Source organism: Aythya ferina, assembly GCF_964211825.1.
Source record: "Aythya ferina genome assembly, chromosome: 9".
NCBI lineage: Eukaryota > Metazoa > Chordata > Aves > Anseriformes > Anatidae > Aythya > Aythya ferina.
Genome location: NC_140305.1, coordinates 19,613,604 through 19,631,266, shown reverse-complemented (window position 1 = coordinate 19,631,266; position 17,663 = coordinate 19,613,604). Strand labels below are relative to the sequence as shown.

Below are 17,663 nucleotides of genomic sequence, written 5' to 3'. Positions count from 1 at the left end.
ATAATGACTAAAGCACACAGCCTTACCTCCTCCTTGTTGACAGGTTCTCATCGCTTTCGCTCATCACCAAGACTCTGCTAGATCCGCCTTGACTAGCTTCATGCATCACTTCGATCTGAATGGAAAGCGCACACAATGTGAAAATACTTAATCACTGATACTTTTATATAGAGAACTTTAATTCTTTACAAGAATAAACACATCACCAGTCTAGTATGTCATTTGACAAGTTAAAAAATAATTGACTTAGATGTGCAAATTGAAAATCAAGACTAACGCTTGAAATGAATTGGTATGTTGTAGACTATTTTGATAAGCTATTCTAATGATATGCTGCCCTAATAATTTGAATCTTCATGCAAGGAAGACAAGAAAATTACAGCAAAGGAATGTCATTTAAAAGATTAAGTGGCACTGTGTATGTTTTGATTTTGTCTTTTGACTAACAACTAAAATGGATGTTGGCAAAGTTATGAAATATTTGTAGTATAGAAACATTCAGAATACAACTTTTGTGGTTCTATCCCTTTGTAAAGGTGTATTTACATGGTCTTAAAAACAAGCATTTAAAATATGGCAAGGGAGGTGTTAAATTTAACAGAAAAAATCTGGTCTCTAGAAGTGGTCATTTCTGTGAGCTTGGACAAACGAAAGGTTTCAGGATGCAGCTGCAGTTCATCTTAGTTATAAAGAACGCAGATGAATGAAGTTTCTGGATTCTTCTGTCCCCGGTTTTAAAATAAGCAAGGAGGGCTATTTTGTCATGACATCTCATTATCCCCAGGTAAGCTGCAGCTCAAATAAAAATACTCTCTGCTGTAAGGACAAGTCTCTTAAATGCTGTAGGGTTTGGGATTAGGGAAGGGTGGATAAGGATGTTCAAAGTGTCCAGAGCAGAATTCTGCTGCAGAAACAATGATGCAACAAATCTCATCACAGAGACACAAAAGTAAAATGCATTTCCCTGAACCTTACTTGCTCATGCAGTAACAGTTAGCAGTGGAATTTTGTTGTTAATGATGGTTGTTTATATTAAGTATTAAATGTTTAGTTTTTCCTCCTTTGGGTATAGAATGACCTTAGCAAATATTTAAATGAGGAAAACTGTATAACTTTGTAAAACCCTGAATATAACACACCTTTCATATGAGTTAGAATAAAATTTCAGTTTGGGAAACAAAATAGCTCGTGCTATAACAAAGGAGGGTACTTTTAATGTACCATCATTGGACAGTCTCTCCACGTTGCCCCTTTCATCCTCTGAAAGTGATTTTTACTTCAGTGTAACCTGTTTGCTCACATTTATGAGCATAAATCTTAACACTGGTATCTAGTAACTTAAACTGCAGTGTGAAGTGTAAAAAATGTTTTGCAAAGGGCTTGCAAATGTTTTTCTTCTATTTTTAAATAAGTACAAATATGTAAACACTAATTTTGTTTCGAGTTCTCACAATATGGAGTATTCCCAAAACAGAGACTTATACCTTAATTCCACCTTTAGTTTTCTTAATACTTTTCTTTTTCGATAACTCTGCCTCAGAGATGGACTTTGGAGGGCAGGAAATTTCTGTGGACCTCCTGTTGGTAGCTGAAGGAGACAAAAAGAAAGTAACATTAGAAAACTCGTTAAAAGTCAAAGTCCTACATGTTAATAAAAACAATGAGCAAAGTTCCTTCCATGTCTTTGATAACTGACAGCTGGCTTAGAGAACTAAACTGTGGTTGTAGTGGTGAAGCATCAACTGGCATGAGGGAATGGGCTACGTTGCTCAGTCCTCCACTGTGCCTCAGATCGGCATGTAGTTTCATGCTGCAATGACCACCATGGTTTGGTTTCCTCCTTGGCAACCATCTTTAGGATAGCTCAGGTAAGTTTTAGCCAGTTGTATCAACACTTAGATAATTTTCACTTTGATTGCTTTTAAGCTCATGGTTTGCTACTTTTGTGATTTCCCAAATGAAGGACATTTTTGTTCCAGTAGTGGGTTGGAAAAGTCAGACTATAAACGATTGTTCCCTGTAAGGTTTCATCACGTGAACAAGCCTCAAGGGAGTAATCACTACGAGTGTTCAACAAGTCACTCTGACTGTGTATATAATGACAGCGATTCTGGGAAAATGATTTCAGAATATGCTGTCGTGTCAGGTTGGTTCAGCCTTGCAGTCTCTGAAAAACCAGTTTATAGCTATAGCAGTCATCAAATGCTACTAGAAAATCATCCTCAACAGCGTAAACACTTGTCCTGAGACTGCCGTTCAAAGAAAAGTGTTTGAATGAATGGTGAGAAGGGAACTCATATATTTGACTTAAATAGGAAATAATTTCTTTGTTGTAGTTTGTATCTTTAGTTGTGTTAAATTGGTTAAAAATAAGCAAAAGAAATTATATAAGTTGCTGGGTCAGGCAAAGAACAATATTGTTGCAAGTGTGAGAGTAACAGATTTTCAAGTGTTCCTGTCATTAAATTCTCCTTTTAATGTATTTTAAAAAACAACAACAACAACAAAAATAGAAACACCAAATTATATACAACTAAAAAGACAACATCTTTGTTTTGTAAACAATAATACCAGAAGCTGACATTTCTTCTACCCTGTGTCTTTTCAATTGCCTTATCATGCAGCTGGGAAGAGAATTAAGGGAGTTTCCATCCCCCTCTTCCCTAAATCTTCCAATTTCCCTAAATCTTCCCCTATTTATCAGTCCATGTTGGATGATGTGAAGACTTGGCAGTGCCCGTTTTAGGCCTGTTACTTCCTCACATTGATTTCATATTGGAAAGTTTAAGGAAGTTTCTTCAACAGAATAGCAAAGCCTGGCAGCTACCAGTGGTTGAAATTGAGCTGAAACATACTTTGAAGTCCTTCATCAAGAATAGGCATGGAAATGACTAATGTGCTAAACTGTTTTATTGGGGCATGCAGCAAATACTGTCCCACAGGAACACAGGTTTGAAGACAATGACTTAAGAGTGTTTTTCTATGCTGCTGATGACAAAGCAGCATGCCAAGGCAGCTAAAGAAACATTTTTCCAAGCATCTAAGGTTCATCATGTATTGTATAGAAAGTATTTTCCATTCTTAGGCAATAGAGTCCATACTTCTCTGCTCTAGCAAAATTGCTGTTGAACCTCCTGAAAATCTGTCCATATAAGAAGCAGAGAGTGAGGCCCCGTGTAAATGGAGTATTTTTCTGTAAGACACACTTGCTTAGTTTCCTCAGATTTGGCCAAATGTGATAGCAGCCTTAAAGCCACAGAATTGAAAGCATCTTTTCCTTTTCTCTTTCTCTTTACAGAAATATCTTAAGCTACAGAAACTGGTGTTTTCCCAAGAGCCATTAATGAAAATCACATTCATCGTCTTTTTCTGAGTCAGCTAATCTCTCTGCTGCTTCACTTCCCTGCACACATCCCCAGTCTCTTGCAAGACATTCTCTTTTAATCCCCTATCCAGATGTTATTAGTTAGAGAGTGTTATGCATTAGTGACTGCGAGGAATGCTGGAAGGGATCCAATGAGCAGTCGTACACATTTAAATGAGATGGAACCAGCTTGGCTTTCATTCTTTAAAGGACTGAAAAGCCTCCAGCTGTATTCCTCCTGTATGAATTTCATGTTCCAGGCTGGCCTTCTAATAAACCCATATGGTGAGTCATGGATTTTGTATGTGTGATGTGCTGCTAAACATATTATTTGCTTAATGAGCTAACAGAAATTTTGATGGTTTTGCTCCTGTATTTCACATTCATGCTGCACACGAAGAAATCCCGCCATGAATATTTTATAGTGATCAGAAGAGAAAAGATGCCAGAAGTAAAGCTACACCTGCAACGCTAATTTTTCCCCTTTTCTGTTCAGGCATCTAGCTCCAACCATTGACAAGTATGTTGCACATTTACTACTTTTTCTCGCCCTCCCTAAGGATTTATTCTATTGCCTCATTCAGTTAAAAAAAAAAAAAAAAAAAAAAAAAAAAAAAAAAAAACACTGAACTCATGAGCATATTCAGTATTTTGATTTATCTGTATTTCTCAGTGGGGGCTTAGAGCCTCACTCTCCATAAACTATTCCAATCCCTGCTCTGAAAGTACATTTTTTTGGGTTCCTTTTTACAATTCAAGTGCTTAATAAATATTCGCTGAGCTGTTTTCATGATAGTTCTCAGAGGTAACAGGCTTTTCCATAGATAAAAAATCAAAACAGAAAAGACTAATAAGGAAGACCAACTTGACATTTTTAGAACTGATCTTTCAGATTACTGACTGCTATACGCCACTTTGCCTGTTTAAGAGCACACGCTTTGACCAACAATTCTGATTTCAGTCTTTCGCTGTCCTTTCAACGTAGATCTTTTTATGTAGTTGCACTAGTTATTAAAATCACCCCTCTAATAAACAAACAAACAAAAATGCTAAGTTAACACCCACATGGGTTTTTAATGGGGTCAGAACTTCACACCTACTGCTGCTTCTCCCATGTCAGCAGGAGAAAAAACAGCAGTAAACTCTCACGATCTCAGAGACGACTCCAGAACAGTTGAAACCCATCTGAGCTGGGGCTGGTACTGTTCTCCCTTTCTTCCCAACCTCCGGCCACACGCTTTTGTCACCTCTTTTTTGTCAGCACTGCATTTCTTTCAACTGGATGATGAGGAGCTGAACTAGCCAAAAGAAACAAAAATATATAAATAAAAAAAATCCAACCACTGGTCATGTGACTGTAAGTACTGACGTCAAGCAGTCAGAAACACACTGCTGTGTTGGGCAAAGAGGAGACAAGCAAGAGCCCAAAACAGCCCTTCATTAAGGAGGGCTTAAACTGCTACGAGATCATACTCTAAGGAAACCAGAAATGCAGAGGGATGAGAAACATGTCTCTGGATTCCAGGCATTTTTGCTGACAACAAAAGAAATGAGACTTTGGGAGCCAAAGTGTAGCAAGTTAATCCATAATGAACATGTGTGAGCTGAGATTTTTTTTCCAAGTTTTTAAAATTCTACCAAATCTGGAAGCTTCAAGAAGGGACAAAACCATTTGGCACTGCTGTGTTTCAGCTTTGGCTACAAGGGTGATTAAAACAAAACGCTTTCCCTGCTTTTCCCTTCCTCAGCCACCTGAGGTGGCTGAATCATTTCCACTAAAGTTTTCCAAGAAAATGTCCAGCTAAGTAAGATAGTCTTTGGGAAAGCTTAATTCATGCAGGCTTCCACGGGGAGCACAGAGTTTTTCTTGAAATAAGATGCCATATATACCACTAAAATTTTTCAAGGCATTTGTTATAAAAGGGTCAGCAGCTTCCTGTCTTTCCTGGGTTGATTTGTGAATGATATTTAAGCACACTCCTATAAAATTTGCACTAATTGCAACTGGTATAGACTGGTGTAGATTTTTGTTGTCATTGTTGAGCATCATAATTCCTAGATAAAACAGTACCACTGTTGAACAGACCTGCCCTTGTGAAATTCGCAAATTCTTTGCGAAACCAAAAGCTTCAAGCAAAAATGGGATGAATTTCAATTTTTGCCTCAGGATTCCCAGGCCCAAATTAAAGCACTGGGGGCAAGCCTGCATGAGGTAGAGTTTAAAGTGCAGCTCTGTGCTGCCTTTCTGTGGATCTTCACTGAGCTAAGACTCTGCCAAGAGCCACCACAGGACATAAATGCATAGTCAAAATAAACTCCATCATTTTCCTGATAGAAATCTGCCCTTTCTCTCATACATGGTATCAGCTTTGCTTGTGTGCATCTACGTATATGCACAGGCAGAATGAAGTGTGTCACAGATACATTGATGGAATATTTCATGCTTAAACCTTCACATCTGTTAACGTTTTTCCATTAGCACTCTGAATCGGGGTGAATTTACCCTACCACTCCTTGTTAGGGAAATAGAGAGTCAGCAAACAAAAACAAAACAAAACAAAATCTATTCTGGAATGAATGTAACTTCTTTGCTTTCACAGACAAGCATTGCAGTGCTGCCGTGGTATTGTTAGATCTGCTGCCTAGCGACAAGCGCCTTTCTTTCTAGCTTTCTGTTTATGTTTACACATCCTAGGAACATGGTAGTTTCTTGTTGCCTGTTTCATTTTGCAAGCTTTTACAAATATTCAGATATGTCCTGGATAACAATGAAGTACGGTATCTGTTTCAAAAAGGTGCTTCCAGCCTCTTTCCGTTTTACAAGAGGATTCTCAATAAATGCTGCCCATATGTAAATGCTGCCTCTGTGCTGATCCTGTGAATGTGAAGAAATGGCACAGAGGAAATTCCTACAGAGGGCAGATTCAAGAAGAACAGAATATCACAGCCTCATTTCTAGGCTTGGAGTAGGACTCATTTAATATTAACAATTAATATGGGGTACCTTTCTTATTATTAATTAATTAGTGGCTGGTATAGTGCTGTGCTTTGGATTTAGGATGATGAGAATAATGTTGATAACACGCTGATGTTTTAATTGTTGCAGAGCAGTGCTTGCATTAAGCCCAGGACCTTTCAGCTTCTCACACCACCCTGCAGGCAAGGAGGCTGGGGGCTCACGAGGAGCTGGGAGGGGACAGACCCAGGACAGCTGGCCAAAGGGATATTCCATACCATAAAACATCATGCTGAACAATTAATATGGGATGACTGGCCGGGGGATGGGAGGGGCTGCCTGGGGACAGTCTGGGCATTGGTCAGCAGGTGATGAGCAGTTGCATTGCACATCACTTGCTTTGTACATATTATTATTATTATTATTATTTCTACTACTACTACTATTATCATTCCTATTTCTATTACTATTTCTTTTCTGTCTTATTAAACTGTCTGTCTCAACCCACAACGCTTTTACTTTCTTTTTCCCGATTCTCTCCCCCATGCCACGCTGTGTGAGAGGGTGAGCGAATTGCTGTGTGGTGCTTAGCTGCCTGCCGGGACAAACCGAAACAACCTAGTGCCAGTTTCTGTTCTCAGCCACATCTCAGACTCAGACTGAGAAACACTTTGGTGAATCACTTAGTTGATCTGTGCTTCAGTTCTCTTTCTGCAAAAGGGAGATGAAAATACTTACCAGTAACATAGCATTTGCAAAGTGCCTTGGCATTCTGTGGGAAATGGCACTCAGGAAATTCACAGAATGATTCTTTGTAGTGAACAATTGGGTAAGAGCCAAGTGATGCTATTATACGGTATATATATTCTTATGAGGAGTGGGTAAGGAGTGTGGTTGTTTATTTGGAGAAGAGGAGGCTCAGGGAAGACCTTATTGCTCTCTACAACTACCTTAAAGGAAGGTGTGGGAAGCTGGGGGTCAGCCTCTTCTCGCAGATAACTAGCAATAGGACAAGAGGGAATGGCCTCAAGTTGTGCCAGGGGAGGCTGAGGTTGGAATTTAGGCTTCTCAAAAATAGCAGTCAGGCATTGAAACAGGTTGCCAAGGGAAGTGGTACACCATTGTGGGAGTATTTAAGGAAAGGTTGGACCTGGTGCTTAGGGACATGGTTTAGTGGTGGTAGGGGGATGGTTGGACCAGATGATCTTGGAGGTCTTTTCCAACCTTAATGTTTCTATGATTCTATTCTGTGATTCCATGTAAATATACATATACTGCTCGTGGCAGTTAAAGTAACTGTTTTTAAGTCCTAAAATAAGATGCAGAAAGTCAGGGACTTCTGTTTCTTTGTACATTTCTCTATGTCAATCATCTTCAGGCACAAAAAGAATCTAAATGAGATGATACATTCTACTTATGAATGTCTGAACAGGCCTGGGTCACACTTCGCATCACCTCAGAGGATGACTGGAGTAACTTTTCAAATTAAATATCATCTATCTATTAATTCACAACAGGACATCAGAAGCTAAGTAATCCTTACCACACAGTTATCTCCTGTACTGTGTTATAAAAGACTGAACAGCAATGCAAGGATCAGAGCAAGGGAACATGTCATGATTCTCTGTGAAGTAGCTGAGAGCATTGGATGGGATGTATGAACAACAATCAACACTTAAAGTATTGTCATTTCTATACTAGTGACTATTTTGAAGGTTCTATTTATATCAAAAATGGAAAAAATCTGCAAGTGCTTTAAAATGACAAGAAAGAAGTTTAAGACACACAGAGATTGCATGCATAAATAGAAATGCAAGACTAGCTTTTAGCCTGAAGGTGCAGTTTCACAACTGGTGAAAGCCATTCTAAAACTCTACTGCCACTAACAAGGACTAACTAGCTTAGACCTACTGGTCCCATAATGTCATTTTTCTGCAACTGTCTTTGCTTCAGCACTAGTGGCCTGAAGAATTTTAAAGTTAGTGCTGCTCTGAGGACTTGATTGGGCTAGGTGATCTCCAGAACTCTCTACATTCTAATAACTTACACAATGGAAAACTAACTACTACTTTTTTATTGCCAGTTCTTTGAGTTTTCAAAGACTTAAAAATTCATGCAGCTAACTGACTGCCAACAACGGTGCAGGAGTGGAACACATTGCTAGCAGATGTAGGTATCAGAGCAAGACCTCTTCAAAGGCATTGTGGTTTCAGCTCGCTTTAAGGCAACAATGAAAATGAAACTTGAGGTAGTAACTGCATGTTAAGACCACAGCTAGCAAGGTTTTTGGGAAAAAGTAAAGATGTCAAACTGGCATTGGGAAAGGATGAATGTTGGGGACCAGAGGAAAACAACAGGAACATTTGTATGAGCTTTTGACAGTATGCCTAGAAAGCAAAATGGTCAGGCTACTGGCCTGCCTAATCTTCCTGATGAAAAATCAAAGCTTGCTGTACATGTATGCTCTTAATGCTAATTAGTAGTTTTTTCCCAAGCCTTTTAGCTAAAGGTTCGCTGTTAAAAAGCCCTGAAGTTCTTTTCTTTAATTTTTTATAAACACCTCTGCTGAAAAGGTTAACCCCTTCCTGCCACCAGGTTCAAGGTGGCTGGCCTCAAAGATGCACAGTTTCAAGTTGCTTCACCCACGTTCTTTTTGCAGAAAATAGGTACCTTGGTTAAACATGTTAACCTCAAATCAGGAACTTTCTGTAAATTCCAACCAGAAGCAGTATTCAACTTTTTTATTTAGCAGAGGACAACTCTAGAAAGTGACTAGATAGTTATGTGGAGGGAAAAACAAAAGAACAGAAAATCACACCAATGAGTCAATGTCACCAACGATGCATAAAGCTTTTTGCAGTATCTAATTGAAACTGGAGGGATTGTGATCTTTTAAAGCCAAATGTTCGTATCACTGTATGTGCAATTTAAAAGTGTTCCTCATGCATACTTTACATACTTTGCAGTGACTAACCTGGTTTTCATTTTCAGGGAAAAATTAGCAATATATGACATAATGAGAAACAGTATAGAAATATGCTCTGTAGATTAGACCTAAGAAAAAGAGCCTGATTTTTTTTTTTTTTTGGTTCACCCCTGCTTATATGCTTTTAGTGATAGATTGTTTCACATTTGTTTTAACTTTCTGGGCCTACAAGGTTGACACTGAGCATCAAAGACAAGTTTTCATTCTGAAGACAAAAACTAAAGCATGACCATGCAAGAAAAACACTGGTGTGTATCTGAAAGCAGCTGTTCATGGCCTACCTACTCCTGCTGGTCTCGTAGTCTTTGGTGATGCTCTCTTTGGGGAAGATTCAGGGTGTGGGGCAACAGGTTGTACTGGCCGAGTCTGTTTGGCTGCCAGTTTCTTCAGACTCACTTGCCTCTTGTCAAACATTTCTTGTACATCTTCTAGTTTTTGTAGAATTCTTTGGGCATTGGCCTAGGCAAAGAAAAGGCAAACAGCAGACGGTTGTCAGTGCTGGACTAAGCAAGTTGAGATGACTTCTGTTACTCAGACTAGGTGTATTAGAGATAAAGATCATGTTGTAGCTTAACCCAACCCAGCCCATGCATTCTGCACAGATCTATATTTCATGGAGTAGGACTTGGTGACTTATTAAATTTTCTAGCTCTACCCTGAAGTATGTGTGGTTATAGGACTGCTCGTATAAGTAAAACTTATTGCCGTAAGTGCTCACCTCTGTATCCTTTTGCTGTAGCAAAAGAGGCATATTTGAGCACACCCAGAGATATAGTCTGGTACTCTCTCATATAGAAAGCAATTGGTATTTTGCAATTTGAACTGAGTGCATATGCATTTGAGAGGTTTTACCTTTATTTCAGGGGTGAGGATCATGTCAAACTGATTGTAGAACTCCTTCGGGTTAGAAAGCTGGTGTTCCTTAGCTGTTGCCAGGAACTTTTCAATTTCAACGAGTGCAGTTTCAGCTCCCTCTTGTGACTGGCACTTGTCCACAGCTTGGGAAGCTAAGAGGTAGATTCCAGCTTCACACCATTTGCTTGCCTTTAAAAAAAATCAGACAACAAGGACCCCAACATCACCAACAGTCCATATTATGAAGTGTTGCTTCTACCACCCCATGAAATACAGATTTGCCCTACCATGTTGCTGAATGAATGTTTACTTCATAGCATGGTCCTGGTCAAAATACATCCCATCATAGATACAGAACAATAGCAAATTAAATTCAGCTCTCATGGGATAGATGGATGGTCCAGTAACACATAATAATATTCTGAGGAGGAAGAGTGTCACTGTGGTTGCTGCAAATCAAATCTTCCAGCTGTACTACCTCATTTCAGTGTTCAGTCACAAAATAATTCAAAACCCCAGATTAATATTTGATCTGTATCAAAACTCCCCAAAACTTCTTAGGCCTATTACACTCAGTTAAAAATACTCCAAAGCAGGTTTTCAAGATGAATTTCCGGTACTTCCTCTTAGGAATTAGGCTGAAATAGCATGTAAACATTCTCAGAGCATTTACATGTAGCTTTCTATTCTAGTCAGATCATATGAAGTGGGATTAAAAAAAAAAGAACAAGTACTAAGCTGTTTATTTTTAAGCATATTTTTACACATTTGTTTCTTGTTTCAAATTTAGGCCTAGTTCTATTCTTTTTTTGTTTAGTAACCTACTATTCATCATTTTAAGATCATAATTATGAGAAGCAACTGCTCCAGTTTTTATGGTAATAGTTTCTGAATGAAATGGAGGAAAAAGTAGTAAATCTTTGTACCTGTGCTTATAAAAGCATTCATTTTCAGTAGAACCGTCATTAGGGCTGTTCTCTAAAAAGGCTCACTCACCTTATCTAACTGTTGATGCAGCTCAAGAGACTTTCCCAAAATATCGTACTTTTTCTTGGTCTCATTGGTAAAGTCATCACAAATACGCCTGAGTTCAACACACTTTGGTCTAATGGAATCGACTGCATAATGGTTGTTTTGGATGAGCTGTTCTCCATGGAGCGCTAGAGATTGGGCTTTCTCCAATGGTTCCTGTGAAATTAATGAGAAACTATCCAAAGTTAGACCTTAAAATTACACATTTAGTAAAGATAAACCATCTCTGTAATCTGTGCTGTAGCCTGGAGCTAAAGGTTTGGGATATTCATCTAGCTGACGTGTTTTTCAATTTGCATTGAAGACCAACGTGTTAGTGATTATTTCTTACTATTGTTCTTCCTGCCTCCACAGCCTAAATTCAGAGGTGAGTACTTAAACAGTCTCAAAATCATACAGAGCATGTATGATCTGTAGATCATACATAGAATAAAAAAATATTCTACCACATGCTTAACCCAAGTTAAAGATTAGTAGAGCAGCGCAATATGGAGAATGAACCAGAGCAAACTCCTATGACAAATCTTGTTATCTCAGGCTTTGTCAGCTGAGCTCATATCTGTAGAGCTATGGATTACAAATTCTCAGAAGAGCAGGACATCACATCTTCACAGAGGGGCAGAAGATAACAGGTTGTGATAACAGGTTGGGTGTGGCAACTTTTAAAACCACTGCTCAGGAGTGTGAAGGTCCCGAGACTTTTGCAAGGCAAAGTCAGAGTGAATTTAAACTGTTTATGGCACTGAAACATTTTCTCTATTTTCAGCTATTAACCATCAGCTCTTTGCTGAATACTTATAGGTACAGAAGATTTTTTCCCATTTCATGGGATGAGTTCAAACTACATCCATTATTATTGGTTATTTGCTTCATTGGAGTACAAAAGCTGTCTGTGATAATGTGTCAAATGCAAAAATATTTAGTGCTTTAACACATATGCTGTGAATAGATCATAATTAAAATATCACCTAACAGCACACAACAAGAAGGGAAAATGGAAGGAAAATGTAAGTTACAGTAACTTAAATTTCTTTAGATTTCTACAGAACAGATGGGCAAAGATGACAGTATTTCTAAATCTTAATCCTGTGCTTAAAAAAGATCATCAGATCATCAACAGTTTTTGCATTTGTTCATGTGCACCCTCCTCTGATTCAGCTTACTCATTTGTTCAATGCTTTCTAATAATACTAAATGTGATGCATATTATATATAGGTGACCAACTGATGCAATTGCAAAGTTCAAACATCTGAAAAAAACAAACAACAACAACAAAAAAAAAAACATGTTTATCAGAAGGCATGTGTGTTCCTGAAACTGCTATAAGCTTGAACAGAATGGTCTTAAATGGTATCTGGCCAAGGGAACCTGTTACGTCTTCCAAGTTTTTCAAATTCCAAAGATGGCCCTAACTTGTCTTGGTTTGAAACGCAGGTATTTCAACTGATTCTAGATTTCCAGGTAACAAAACAGAACTACTAAATTTGAACAACCTTGGTTTCTGGAAATTAGGATCAGAGTTTCACAGTTTAAAATAATGACCCATGAGAAGAGAGTAAGTGTCACAGAACGATAGTGACAGAGAAACATCTAGATGATCAGCTGGAATACAATATTGAGCACAAACCTGTCCTTTCTCTTCCAGTTGTTTCTGTTCCCTTAGGAGGTGCTCTACTCGAGTCACACTGTCTCCAATGTCAGAAAAACCTGCTTGTGCTTCCATTAGATTATCCAATGTCAGTTTTACCTAAAACAAACATGACAAAAAAAAAGCGTACCCATCACAAGATGATCATAAAATTATAACAAATCTATGAGTTCTAAACATTTATCTCCATCTTTTAGAAGAGTTTGCATCTCAAGTTTAGTCTTTCATCTTGTTATAAATGGCTTTCGAAATGGAAAATACCAGGCAACAACCAACTATTCTCTAAAGAGCTGTCCCTGGTTCTTGTTATTTATTGAGACATGCAGTTTTGAAGATCCATAACTCTAGAGCCTCTATTACTCCAAGATTTGTATTACTTTGTCCTTTGAGCTGACAGCTGGGCTTTCCATTTTTCTTTTCAATTGACATCAGTGGAGTTGGACACTTAGCATCACAGAAGAAGTGATATTTGGTAAGATAACACATAAATACAAAGTCATTTAGCATGAAGCTGGTATTTCACAGTTTGACCTAATGCTGTAAAATATCAGATAATTACCAATAATTTAATTTTTGAATATTAATTTCATATTTTATAATGAATGGCTTCCCTCCCAATCTCTTTATTAGGAATGCCGTTATACTTCTACATATAGGCAGTTTGACCTTATTTACAGGAGAAGACTAGACAAAATCAACCAATGAAATACCTCTCTAAAATCATGTTCAAAGTGTCGAAGCTGCAAGCATTGTTCTAGTTTTAGATGATGCTTGGTCCAAAATTGATCAAAAGCCTTTTCTGTTTCATCCAACTGAGCCAACAACCTGTTAGGAAATTAGAGTGAAAAGCACTTAATTTGCTACAGTTCTTTTCCTTTAAGTTACACCAATTGATTGCAGAAAACAGGGTTTGGAGATGGTGGGGAGCCTACACCTATGTATGAAGCAGAACAAGGTTCTGCATCGGTTTTCCCTTGGGGAAAAGAGAACAAAAATTAAAGTGGGACATGCAGGAGCGTGATGATGGCTGATAGTTACATGGATCTACTATGGCAGTTGTAGTCCTGCCTCCTAACCTACAACTGGAATACAGACCTGGTCCATGTGCTGGCAGCCAGAAGTGGCTGTCACTCCCCAGCTTCCATCTAATCTTCAAAGATAATTCACCTCAGGCCAATGTAGATTGAATACAATGCAATTATTAATTTTACGAATGCTTAAAGCAGAACTGTACAACTTGTTGTTCATTTTCTTTTTTTTTTTTTTTGCCATAAGAAATAAGCAATGGTTGAATCATTTTTCCTAATCCATCTCTCCTAAACACAATGGATTAGAGGCTCATAATGCCTCCCACTGACAATGTTTCATTTCATGGAAATAATGAAACACTTATTCACAAAAAAAAATCAGTATCAAGTGTCCCACATCTCGAGTGAAGTGTCAAACACCAGAATATGAGTCATCCTTGCAATCTCTATGACCTATTGAGTATATTACAAAGTAGAACAGTTTAAACAGGGAAGAAAGAAAGAAGAAAAAAAGGAAAAAGAAAAAAGAAAAAAAAAAAAGAAAAGAAATAAGATGAAGTTTTCTCTGAATATCCTATTTTTCAATAGTTGGCATTCTTCAGGCAGGCAGGAAACTATGTTGGAACTATGAAGTAATTGGGGCAAACACCAATAGTTCCTTCCTATTCCTCTCAAAAACAAGTCCTGTTTTCAATCTATCCCTGAAAAATGTGTTTTTAATCAAAGCTAGTTGCTGAATTCAAGCTGAATTTGTAAATTTCTTCAGAATGACTGATTAAAGGATTTTAAAGTATTCAGTGAAAAATATCAACTTTACTTTTGGCAGCTTTGTTCCTGCTGAACGCAGATACGCTGAAACACTAGCATAACATTTCTCTTTCTGCTGCATCATATGGAACAGCAGAAACTTGTACATAGTAAATAAAAGCATTATGGTAATAACTAGCATTGTAGGAAGGAACAGAGATTTCTCTCTTTTTATACATCTGTGAAGGTTTCAGACTATCATCTTTATCTGTTCCTCCCTCCCCCAGTGTTTCCACAGAAATACACAAGCATATACTCTTTCATCTCACATGGATCCAGATGCCACTTTCTAACTAGGCACAGGTATTTGGAGGATGTAATAGGGAAAATATGTTCCACATTAAATCCTCCACCAGGTAGGTAGTGGTCCAACCAAGAATTACCATGAAATTCAGGACTTGTTTGAACTTGCACTGCCAGTTTAATCAAGTAGATTCCTCAAAGACATTCCCTTCTCTGACTTATGTATCCAATAAACCCTGAGTGACTGAATCAGTTGGAATTTATAGCCTGTATATTTACACCATTTAAATGAGGACATAAATTACATTTGCATTTCTTAGGAATAAGTTAGCAACTTGCCCAAGGTAATCAAGCTTCACTAACCTTTCCACTGTTGCCACATTTTCTAGTTCATCCGGACTGAGTTTACTGTTGGCACTTCGGGTGACTGGCTCCCTAATACATGTCAGTAGGGTGGCCCCCTGCTTCACAGCTAGTTTCAGCTCATCCTGAGGGGGGAAACAAGAAAAGTATATATTTATGCTAACAACAGTTCCATCTCTTAGGTAGACAACATAGTAATGCTAAGGGAGGTTACTTTTGTAGGCATTGAATACTTGGAACAGAATATAAGTGCTTCACAATGACAACATATCTTTCTAGGAATACAGAGACTAAATCTATTCACAATGAACAGTAGATATATTTCTGAGAAAAGGAACATTGCATAATTTCTGAACAGATTGTATTTTTGACCGGGTAACTTTCAGAATAAAATACTCTAACACAAATCAAATGTGTGCTGCCAATTGTTCAGTCAGCTGAGACGCTGCTGAGACATTGTGCTTCTTAATGGGATTTCCTCAAACTGTGACATGCTAAGTCATGGTATGCCAGCTATCAAGGAGTCAACCACAGAAGAAGGTATCTTCCTAGCATGAAAGATGAGCAATGAAAAGGACAATGATGATCAAAAATTAATGTCAGCTGAGGAGTCTCCACCACACACATCTTGCATGGAACTGTTCTGAAATCCATTTTTAAGTCATCAGGGGATGCCTGTGAAACAAAACCTTTACTACTTTCTCATAAGGCAGGGATTCCTGGTCCTCCCCTGTTACCAGCACTGAAGGAGACTGCACAAAGGAATACCACCAAATCTTTGGAGATAACATAGTTCATGTCAACTGCAACAGAGCAGGATAGAACAATATCCTGTTCCATCATTCCTGAAGCTGTGCAGTCCTTTTTCATAGCTGCATCAAATCAATCTCCTGAATCCAGGTTTTTCTCTCTTCAGTAGTTTAGATGATGGATTCCCAAAATAATGGCAGAAAAAATTGTTAAATCAAAACCCACTTATTACACAAATGGAGCTGTCACGAGACAACATTCACCTTCAGCTTGCTGTGATGGTCAGTGTGTGCAGACAGGAGCTCTTCTGTGCACTGCACATCGTTGGGAAGTTCAGTCTCTGCTAAGTCCGTTCCAAAGGTCTGCAGCATCTGTGCTGTTGTTTTCACTGTCATTGCAAAGTTTTCAATAGCCTGGAAAAGCAGGAGCATAAAGTCACAGACTGTTTATTTACTGCATGTCAGCTGTGTTTAGTTCGTCAGACACTGTGCTGCAATGCCTGTAAAGCTGGCAATGCTGCTGGTTTTGAGCAGATCTGTTACAAGTTACAGATTAAATCCTGTGTCACAAAGGATCTTTTCAAAGGCTTACAAAGTATCACCATATCCATGAACCAGATGGAGAACTTCCAGAGCTTAAATGACATAATGAAACCACAGAGGACATCAACTTCAAAGCCCAGTCTGGAACTTCAGATCCTCTGCCCATGCTTGCTGGGAATTTCTGTGGTGTTTAAAGATTTTAATTAAGGCTTTATTTAAGTTGAAGAGACACCAAAAGGACATAAGCCAAAGCCTTTTTACTTTTATTTTTATACAGCCATTGTTCACTTAGCAGCAATCTGTCTCCCCCTTGACTTCTCAAACTAAGCATCTCCATCTTGCCTATCTGTACTTAATGTATTCCAGTCACTCCCTCCCATCCCTTCCACAAATTGAAGAATGACTTACTACAAATATATTTAAAATGCGTAAATTCATTGGAGCATTGCTGCTTCTTGGGTGCACTAACACAAAACTCATCCAAATTTTGTGGTTTTATTGAAGAAAGTGAAGTGAAAGTGAGAAAGGCTTAATAAGAATGCTGCCTTTTCAAACTAGAATACTAGAATAGTTCAGACTTCTGACATATGATTAAAACCTTTGTACCTTGTAGCAAGTGACTACAATTTTTTTCATGATCATGCCCCAGTTTCTTTAGGGATAACCAAAGACTGTATTGTTCTGCACAGATTTGTTCTTTACACTTTTTGACCTAATCCACACAATATTTTGAGTCACTCAATAGCACTGGGGATGCTCTTACACCCGGTCAAACATTATATAGTTTTTGCAAGTTATATTCCCTTCTCCAGCAATGATGGGAAATCCTCATTTGCAACCACGAGGGTTAAAATTACGTGGTGTGCTCTGTGGAAAACAAACTGGAGGTAGATTGTTGTTCAAAAGGTGCAGAAATTACATTCCACATCATGTGATCTTAAAGCAGGCTCCAGATGAGGCAATGCTAGCAGAGTTCATAGCTTTCTTCCTTTTTTCTTCCCCATAAATTCATGTTCAGCAGAAGCAGTACACTGACATATGCTCTGGCTCAGTGCTTATCAGCTGTAGCCTGCTGTTCTCAGCAATGA

The 17,663-nt window shown here is 38.3% G+C and overlaps 1 protein-coding gene across 11 annotated transcripts in view; it reads right to left on the bottom strand.

Moving 5' to 3' along the window:
- The window catches only part of MCF2L2 (MCF.2 cell line derived transforming sequence-like 2), a 160,342-nt gene that overhangs the window by 81,554 nt on the left and 61,125 nt on the right, over nt 1-17,663 (bottom strand). For all 11 annotated transcript variants that reach the window (XM_084528964.1, XM_084528966.1, XM_084528963.1 and 8 more), the window contains 9 exons: nt 16,297-16,446; nt 15,284-15,408; nt 13,553-13,667; nt 12,822-12,941; nt 11,158-11,349; nt 10,159-10,350; nt 9,588-9,765; nt 1,485-1,588; nt 27-115 (listed from right to left, as the gene is read on the bottom strand). In XM_084528964.1, coding sequence (XP_084385090.1) covers nt 27-115; nt 1,485-1,588; nt 9,588-9,765; nt 10,159-10,350; nt 11,158-11,349; nt 12,822-12,941; nt 13,553-13,667; nt 15,284-15,408; nt 16,297-16,446 — 1,265 coding nt within the window. The remainder of the gene's footprint in view (nt 1-26; nt 116-1,484; nt 1,589-9,587; nt 9,766-10,158; nt 10,351-11,157; nt 11,350-12,821; nt 12,942-13,552; nt 13,668-15,283; nt 15,409-16,296; nt 16,447-17,663) is intronic.